At 39.0% G+C, this 10,139-nt stretch overlaps 1 protein-coding gene across 2 annotated transcripts in view; it reads left to right on the top strand.

Moving 5' to 3' along the window:
* Nucleotides 1–432: 432 nt before the first annotated feature.
* The window catches only part of Drd3 (dopamine receptor D3), a 31,851-nt gene continuing 22,144 nt past the window's right edge, over nucleotides 433–10,139 (top strand). The window contains exon 1 of one of the 2 annotated variants that reach the window (XM_004633311.1): nucleotides 433–708. In XM_004633311.1, the coding sequence (XP_004633368.1) occupies nucleotides 439–708 (270 nt within the window). In that variant the 5' untranslated portion in view covers nucleotides 433–438. The remainder of the gene's footprint in view (nucleotides 709–10,139) is intronic. The other variant, XM_012515198.1, reaches the window with a different exon arrangement.

Below are 10,139 nucleotides of genomic sequence, written 5' to 3'. Positions count from 1 at the left end.
TTGGCACCTGCTGCTCCTACCACTCTCCCACCGGATGTCTGCATGGCCTGCTTCCTTACTACCCTCAGGTCGTGACTCATTCGCCAGTGGTAGAATTACACTCAGTCAACCATTTACATATACACCAATCCTCATTCTCCTCCATGATCTATTTTTCTCCAGAATACATATCTATCACTGAGCATACTATAACTTTTCTTGCCTATTACCTGCCTTCTCCTCTGAATATATGAGGGGAAGAATTCTTATCTATCGTGTATTACTGTACCCCAAATTCTTACAACAGTGCCTGATATATAGGAAATGCTCAACAAATATTTGCTCACACAATAAATTTTGAAATGTATTTAAGCATCCAAACATCAGAGATTTTAATGTTCTGACATAGTTTTGTCTCCTCCCAGGAGCACTTTTGGGTCAGATTGTTCCCTCTGGACTATGGCGTCTCTGAGTCAACTGATTAGCCACATCAATTCCACCTGTGGGGCAGAGAACTCCACAGGTGCCAACCGGGCCCGCCCGTATGCCTACTACGCCTTGTCCTACTGTGTGCTCATCGTAGCCATCATCTTCGGGAATGGCCTTGTGTGTGTGGCTGTACTGAGGGAGCGGGCCCTGCAGACTACTACCAACTACCTAGTGGTGAGCCTGGCTGTGGCAGACTTGCTGGTCGCCACCTTGGTGATGCCCTGGGTGGTCTACCTTGAGGTAAGTGGGCTCCACGTGCACGTTGCCCTTGTAATTGTATTTGTCTGTCTTCCCTGAGACCCTGGGCTTTACAGCTCAACATACTTTGTAGTGGTCTAGGAACTGGGGAAGAAAGGAACATTCCTCGTATTCTCCCTTTAATGATAGATGATACTGTTGAAGGTAGTCCCCGTCCATCTCCATCAGAACCAGGAGTGTTAATCATTCCTGTTGCAATATGTCTAGAATCAAAATGACTGGCATTGACTCAGAACTTTTCTGAAAAGACTCTGGGCCAGTGCCATCTCAATTATGGAGGGAGTTCAGGAAGCAATCCTGTGTGTATCTTATTACTATTTCAGTTCAATATATGCAGGGTGAGGATGTGCAGGAGGGTCACAGGGAGAAGAAAAAACAAATTACTGAAAAGTAAAGCTAAATTTTAATGAATGAGAGAAAAGTTAGAAAGAGTAGTCTGCTAATAGCTTCTCTTGATGGTTAGGTTGTTCTCCATCTTAGTGTTTTCCTCCAGGTATTGGTTCTTCACAGTCTCTGCTACTGAGGGCATAAACAAAACTTTCAAATTTATATTTCTAATGCCTCTATTAATAGTACAAAGCCTTCACCACTCACATAATATAACAGACTCTGGAGAGTTGTTCTGGGGTGAAATATTTCTTAAATTTGAAAGTATTTTCATTTGAAAGTGCAAAATAGAGTCAGTAGGTGATCAAGACAAAACATCCATTCACTAACAAGAAAATCAGGGTGCCTCATCACTCCAAGAAACATACTCCTACCAAGAAAATACACAATTACTAAAAAGACTTTTGAAACACCTTAATATGCTATTAAGATTTCTCCTCTACACTGTGTGTCATCCTAAAGAGATATCCAATGAAGAATTAAAATGATTCTATGATTAAGAGAAATTAAGATTCATCAAATTAATATTTCAGTTAATATTAATAGTGAAGGTGACAGTTAATTAAGTATGACATATCATGGGAGAGCACAAGCCTTGAACATAGGCTGCCTATGCCAGTACTGGTATTAAACAATGATTGAGAACTAAAATTAGACTTATGATCTCATGGAGGGTGTACAAAGGAAAGAAATAAATACAAAAAAGAAAAGAGAAGAAAAAAGTAATTAGGTTAATTAGTGTAGATCTAAAGGCTAAGAGAATACTTAAGAAAAATATGTATTCTTCCCAGTAAGGATAATTCTGATATTGAAAGATTTTGTAATTGTCTTGACTTTCCATAAACCCAATTAGGTTGAGTCATCCTTGAGGTCAGCAGCTATATTTTTCTTCTCCTTTTCCTCTAGTCCAAACGCACTCCCTGATGTATAACATGTGCTAAATACTTGATATATGAATGACTAAATATACCTGCTCTGTAACGCCTGCATTGTATGGGCAATTCCTGCTGGCATCATCTTCATCTACTGTCATTGTTATAGGCAGACTTTCAGGGTAAAGAAAGATGAACTATTTATAATTTTATATCCAATGATAATAGGAAAGAGAAACATGTGGTTTCTTTTCAAGCATGAAACATTTTAGGTCGGACAGTCCATGGTGGGTTAGTCAGTAATTCATAGCTCCACTGCCACCACCATGTAGTCTTTCCTTCCACCCCTATGCACCACGAAAGTTCTTTAGTCCTCCAGAAGGATGTCAGAAATAAATTCAGGCAGAGGACATTCATCTAGTGAGTATTTCCCAAGATACTCCATCTGAATAAAACCCAGACTTTAGTGTCTGCATTAAAGTCTCTCAGAGGCACGCTTTGGCTATCCATTTGTGATTGTTTTTAGACTTTGGTTGGACCATATAAGAAAGCCTTCAAAGTGACTTGTTCAGAAGATGGACACTAAAAACTCATGCATCTTTTTCTAACCATACCTGCCAATATAGATGATATCCCCATTATACTTGTGAGCATAGAAGAACAACTTCATTTGTGGAAAGCCACACTGAATGTGGTTAAAGGCATTAGTGAAATCTATGTAGTAATGTCTATGTGTTTTCCCCTATGAGAAAAGTTCGGATGGAGATCTTAGTTCCCTTCAAAAAAAATCACTACCAGATTATTTGACAGTGGTATTCAGTAATGAAGAGCATAGTTCTCCCCTCCCCCACCAAAGAAACCCTTCTACGTTCAAATAAAGAAGACTTAGAGAGCATTGACATCTGTCCACTGAAAAATAAACTCTGGGGGGAGTCTCTGGTCTTATCAATTTGTCTCAAGGCCTTAGTCGATGCAATTCAATATCTCTGAATCATTTTCTCTAACAGTCAAAGAATCTGTCTTGATAAAAGATAGGGTACAACTTAAAACAGTCAGCATAATACATAATTAGTTAAGATATTGTTTCTAGTTCAGAGGAGTAGATCTTCTATCCAAACCAGTCTATTTTTCTTAGTCTTGAGTGTTTTACTGTCTTTCTTCAGGACATATGAGGTGCCTTAATGAAAACAAAAGAGCACTTAGTCTTTACAAGGATTATGAATATACAAGTCTACATGTCTCAGAGAAAGTCCAGATATTTATCCTTAGGGTAGTTGTTCTAGTAACTCCTTCTTTATACCTGAGGGGAAAGAACACAAATTGAACACAAAGACTGTGATCCAGTTGAGGCCCCCAAAGAAGACAGGACATGTAAGAAAAACAGCATTTGGGGGCCAAAATGTGCACCTAGTTCATAAACCCATGTACTTCGATTTGAATACATCCATATTCTCTGAAGGAAAAGTGCCAATTTTAGAAATGTTTAAACTATAAATATTGGAAAACCTCAATAGCTATGATTTAACCAAACAGGGGTTATTTTTCTCACATATGAGAATTCTAGACGTAAGTGATTTTTTGGTATGCTGGTGTTAATTCAGCTGTTCCATGGAAGAGTTGTAGAACACATTTTTCTATCCTTCCCCTTCTCCACTCTTGGAAAGCTAGTCTATCAAAGCCTGCAGCACCATGACACTATCCAAAAATAGTATGGAGGGGGATAAGAAAGAGAAAAAAAGTGATACAGAGAGAGATAGACAGACATGGAGACAAAGACACAGACAGAAACTGAATAGTGTCTTGGTTCAAAGCATTCTCTAAGTAAGGTTTTCACATAAGTTTAACTGGCCAAGCCTGAATCAGCAGAACAACTTTAACTATAAAATAGACAATAAATTGTCACACAACATTGCTGCTTTTGGAATTTACTTGGATAAAGGTCATTCCAACACAGGGTCACTTCATGGACTTAGTCCTGGGAGTCAAAAGACAAATAATTCAGTGAACATGATGGAGAAGACAGTAGCACTTTCTATGGTGGGCTGATGTTAGCCTCAGCTATTATCAACTGAGAGTACTTTGGTAACTAAAATATCTACAAGTCTATAAATATGTGTTTAGATTCTTTAAATTTTAAATAAAAGAAAACCTACTTCCAATTGGCTTAACCTTTTCATGACTTTCAATTTATGATGGTGTAAAAGCATTATGTATTCACTAGTCACTGTACTTCAATTTTATTTATTTATTTATTTATTTTTTGCATTTTAGGGAAGGGTCTACAGGGTGTTTAAGGTCTCACTATTAGATTGGACTTATACTGATTTGTCTGTTTACAGCCTCCCAAGTGCTGGGATTACAGGCATATGCCACCATGCCCAGTCTCAATTGCTGTCTCGGCATGCCCCGGGGTCGGGGCTGGCATGGCAGGCCCAGGGATCAAACCCCTGGCTCCTGTGCCTGCTTGCTATTGAGCTATTTGGCTGGTCTGTACTTTAAATTTTGAATTCTGATCTTTTCCTGGGCTAGCCATGCACAATATAATACTCCCATGTGATGTTTGGCAGCATCAACAAGCTATAGCTCCCAGCCAGCCAGTGAATACTAAGTGGAGACAACAGCTGGTCCACAGTGCCCTGGAGTGGTTAAGCCATGGTATTTGGTGGGTTGATTGTGTTAAATACATTTCAACATGCTATGGGCTTGGGGGACTTAATCCATCATAAACTGAGGAGTAACTGTACTAAACTCAGAGTACTTGGGCCCCACTATGAACATGTGAAAAGACATAATAAGTAGGAAATGTAGGCAAACAAAATATAACAAGATTCTATTCCCTGATTCATTCAGTAAAACACACCAAAGAAAAACAGATTAAGGTCAGATTAAAAAGATGGGAAAGAACAGCAACATTTTGGGGAAGGAGGAATCGTAGCTTGCAAGAATATAGATTATGTATTTACTTTTTATATTGATTATTTAAAAGAATTTTTTAAGGGAGGCTTTTATGATAGTTCAAAAAGCCCCTAGATGATAGCAATTGAGAAGTCCTCATTGGAAAACAAAAGCAAGAGATTCTCACAAAGTTTTCACTAATCTCTGGGTTTTGATAAATCACAGGCTGCAAAAACTGGAAGGCCTTAACAATTATTCTGCATCCTTTCTGAAATGTGACTGAAACAGAAGAAATTCCTGGTCATTTCCTGGAGACAGGTTTCTCTGGGGATGTGCTGTGGAGACTGCGTATTAAATGAGCTGCTCCATGATCTTATGAACCTAGGTTTTGAGCTGCTCTGAGGGAAACATTCATGGGGGAAGGGGTCTGTTGCGTCTTTAAAACACCAACTGTTGGGTCTACCTCAGACCTCCCAAACAAGAATTTCCACAGTAGGCTGGAAAGTTGCAGTTGCTGTAATAGGCCTCCACCCCAGTCCCACCCCAAGTGAGTGACGCACAGCTGGCTTGTCAGCTCCCCAACATTTGGGAGCCACTAACCTACAAAACTGCCATGGCAAGATGAGGAAAGTAGGATGCAATGAAGTGAACAATTCTTATTTATTAACTCTATCTTTTCCCACAGCAAGCCTTTCTCAAGACTACAAGTGTGACAGATAAAAATGAAGTGAAGAAGCTAATTAGAAAAGAAATTCCATCTTTGCCCTTGAATAGCTCCCTAAAACAACTAGAAATCCATTGCCTCAGACCAGCAGTTCTTAACCTGAGGATTCCATCAAAAAATGAAATTACTTCTTTCTTTTCACTAAGCTGGAATTGAACACTTTCTTTAATTATGAATGTAGTCATCAACCCCTAGCAGGAAAAAAATCCTTACAGTCACCAGTGGAACTCAGTGATGTGCATTTTCAGATTTTTCAAATCACAGTATGGTTGCTGCAGACATCTTGAGATAGTGTTCATATTCATCATTCTTTGAAATTAGAGGAATGGTGGGCCCGTGCCTGTACTTCTTACTCAATGAATTATTTAAGAGGTACTTGTTTTTAAAACTTTGGTAACTGTAGTTCCATATAATTTGTATCCTTTGTGACCCATTGTAGGTCTCTGTCTTATGCATTTCAAAGCATTCCTCTGGGAGGTTGACTGTAAAGCCTGAGACCCATGGCACACTGAGTGAGTAAGGAGCCCTGTTTAGGACATTTCTGATGATAATGTTATGCCCTCCCAGGCCAATGTTTCCCAAACCACCAAGAGTAAGTCATTTACAGGATTTACTATTTGTAGTGAGGCCTCAGAATCATTTGTTAAACAAGAGCCTCTGGTGACTTGGGAAATGCTGCCTTCTAATCAGTAAATTTGGGAAATGTTGCCTTAGGCTGTGTCTGTGGAAAATCAATAGCCAACTTCTGTACCTGAAGACACTTTCTTGCTTACTCCCACCTTCTGTATTGCCAAAGGGAGTTACATTCATTAGCAAGTGAGAGTAACACCACCTGGCTGCCTATAATTCTGAAGTGAGTTATTCATTAGAATTTTGGAGAAAGAATTATGTCTCTAAAGAGCTTAAATCAATCAGCTTTCTTTTTTTACTTTTTTCTGCTTTAATTTCAAAAATCACTTTACCTTTCATGATCTCCCACACTTTGTACTTATCTTACTGTCAGCACTTACCATATTATATCATAGTTGTTTTCTTAGCATCTATCTTCTGGGTCCTCAGTTTCATCATGCTTATACACACACACACACACACACACACACACACACACACACCACACACACACCACACCACACCACACCACACCACACCACACCACACCACACCACACCATACCACACACAGAGTATACTGAGGCCCTAGGAACAAAAACAGGTTTATAATTCATTTCCACACACCTACTCAAGCCAAATACCAGGTGCATGATGGACACTCAATAAATAGCAGTATATGGGTAAACATATGGACAAATGTCAGCTTTTCTTCATCCTGTGATATTGGAATGAAGCTAAATTGTACTCTTCTCAGAAATACTGTGCCAAAATACTGACCTTTGAGAGACAGAATAATGGTTGGTATTAAGGGGTTTTCAATCCATTTCCTTTTATGAGCTATCTGTCTTTAACCAAATAACCTCTATATCTCCATTTCCTATATGTTAGAAATCATATTTGCCTCACAGCATTGCTGTGAGATTATGTGTGAGGGTGATCTGGCATGTTCTTGGTACTTTGCTGCTCTTTATTGATTCCTCACTATTATTTACAAGATGTGGAAGGGTGAGCCACAAATATATAATATCCATTATGTATTTTATATGTATGTCTTTTATATATAAGTATATGATAAAATATTTATGTATTTGTACTTGAAATATATATTTATATATAAGAAATGAACACTTTAACATTTCCATTACAAGTCTCACCAATTAGAGAATCATTTTAATGAGTAAGCTCCAGGGATGGCTAAGTGATGGCACCTTAGTGGGAATTACTTTAATCAGCTAATCAGGTTGTTTTCTTCTTGACACTCAACTAAGATCAAGGAGAAAATCGGAATTTTGATGGCAGATTCTGAAGACAGGTAAAGAGGAAGGAGAGAATGCAGCTGCCTCCAGTGGGTGTCTGGAATTTAGAGGACAACTCAAAGGATTTAGCTCCTAAGGGATTGACAGAGGGATAGCAAAGAAAGCCACCTGGCTGCTTTCTCTGAGGCAGAAGCCCTCCTTGCTTTTTGCACTGCTTTTTGTAACCCTGAGTAAAGGCAACAAGGTGAGTTCTCATTCCCCAGGAAGGAAATGACACAGTCTGTCACACAAAAATCTCTGCTGAGCATTTGACTGTCTCCTTTTCCTTGGTGTCTGCGCACTCCCATCTCTCTCTAGCAGCCACCCCTCCTTGCTCAATTCCTCCCCATAGCAGCACAGACAATCTACATTCTAATGCTTATGTCTCTTTTAGCCATATGACAATGACAATGTGCTGGCCTAAGTTTTAATTTCTGTCTCTGTGATAAGAGTAATGATAATCCTACCAATGTAACATAGCAATTCTGCTTTACAGAATACAAGGAAATATTTTATTCTGAGCCAAAAATTAGTAACCGTGGTCCAGGAACTTGGATTCAAGTGTCTCTGAATGGCATGTTCTGCCACAAAAGAGGTTACATGAATTTTTGTAGCAAACAAGGAAGGCCATAAATCGATACACTGAAAAATTCATTGACAGGGCTGCAGGTAGGCAGCCTAGAGCCAAGTGAAGAAAAATCTCTTCTACACACAGTCTATAACTTTTGAATATTATACAAGATTCTTAGCTTTAGGGTTGATGGAGGCTAGAAGTGCTCTGACTTTAGCGATGACTAAAGTTTTACATAATAGTCAAGGAATGTTAGGTCAGATGCAAGGTTAAAAGTAAATGGCTATTTTACTAAAGGTCCAAGGAGAGCCTAGTGTAGTTTTGGTCTCAATCTGCAATTATTCTCTTACAGTAACTCAGCCAAGGACAATCTGTTGAATCTTTAAGATAGGTGCAATTTCTTCAGAGACTGTTCCTGGGATTATGATCAGCATCTGAGGCCATGTATGTAAAGTGCCTAGCAGGACACCAGACATTAACTAACCATTCAACTGATGTTAGCTATTACTATAAATACAAAGTCTAGGGCTGGTGAGATGGCTCAGTGGTCTAAAGCACCTACTTAGAACAAGCTCAGCAAAGCACAAGGGACTGCGGTTCAATCCCCCAGCACCACATGCCAGCCAGCCCCGCCCCCTGGTGGGCTGAGCTGGCCACACACACACACAAATAAATAAATAAAATAAATAAATTAAAAAAAAAAATACAAAGTCTATCAGGCACTATTCAAGTCTTTCAGATATACTTGCATGCCTGGGACAACCCAAAGCAAACAAGTGAATGTCCTTCCTATTATCTAGGTGGTTAAGTAACAGTCACTTAATCTGAAATCAAAGGAGACATAGACACTCCTCAATAACCCTAAGAGCACATACAGCAAAAAAACAAATTCAGCTTTCAAAATATGAAGTATCAAAGTTATAGAAATCCCTGGAATGGGTCAGGTGGGTAGATGACCCATGTAGAGTAGGTTTTCAATAAATGTTAGTTTGTATTAACAACATTAGGCTCTCACGCTGATCTTTATTGTATTCAGGAATGTCTTGCTTCTCTGGTTATCTTGTGACATCCTTAAGAGCAGACCTTACAAGTACTTATTGTAAAATCTCTTAACACACATAATGTACTCTCCTTTTGTGGACCGAATATTAGGAGCTTTACAAGTACTTGCTTTATGAATGCATGAATGAATAAATTAGCATCCAGCAAGCACAGATTTGGCTGTTTCCGAACTCTCTTCTCTCACCTATACTACCAACAACACACACAGAAAAGTAGTTTTCCCCCAATTTGAGAAATAGTTGCAAGGGCCAGGCAAATAGCCCAGCAGATTAAAAATGCCTGCAACCAGGCCCAGGGACTAGGGGTTCCATCCCTGGGCCTACTGTTCTGGCCCTGCCTGTGGGGCGCGCTGAGATGGGGATTGAGAGTAGGCGTGGTGGCACACACCTGTAACCCCAGTTCTTGGGAGGCTATAAACAGGCAGATCACTACAAGTCTGATCTAGTAGTGAGACCCTGAACACCCTGTAGACCCTTCCCTAAATACAAAAAAAAGAAAGAAAGAAATAGTTCCATAGTAGACATGTGTAGAAAGGAAATTTAGTATAGCAAATTCTACTTTGAGGAGAATTTATAGCACACAAGGGTCCTATGTAATAATAAGAAAATTATCTTTCATTCTTCTGTTTCCCTTAAAATCATTGGGCTTATATGACTCTAGATCAGAATGCTTGTATCTCTTTTTTTAAGCTTTCATTCTCTAAGTTCCTATAAGTTCAGTTTAGGCCTTTGTTTATACAGAGCCAAATGTTTGAACTAAAAGAAAGTAAACCCATAACCAAGTGAACAAAAATGATGGCTTCTTCACTTGTTTTAACTTCTCATTATTGCTTTTAAACAAACAAAAAAATCTTCTGTCAGCATATCTCAAAATAGAGTCTGGAGATGACCAAATATAGGCATAAAATGAGAGGTTGAAAAAGAAATAAATCCAAGGAAAAGGTATTGTTAGAGAAAAAGAAGAGACAGCCTTCCAGGTCCCTGCTTTATTGGAATA

This window comes from Octodon degus, unplaced genomic scaffold (genome assembly GCF_000260255.1).
Source record: "Octodon degus isolate 3935 unplaced genomic scaffold, OctDeg1.0 scaffold00053, whole genome shotgun sequence".
Lineage (NCBI taxonomy): Eukaryota > Metazoa > Chordata > Mammalia > Rodentia > Octodontidae > Octodon > Octodon degus.
Note: the sequence above shows the minus strand (reverse complement) of the source record. Positions and strands in the feature narration are given on the sequence as shown.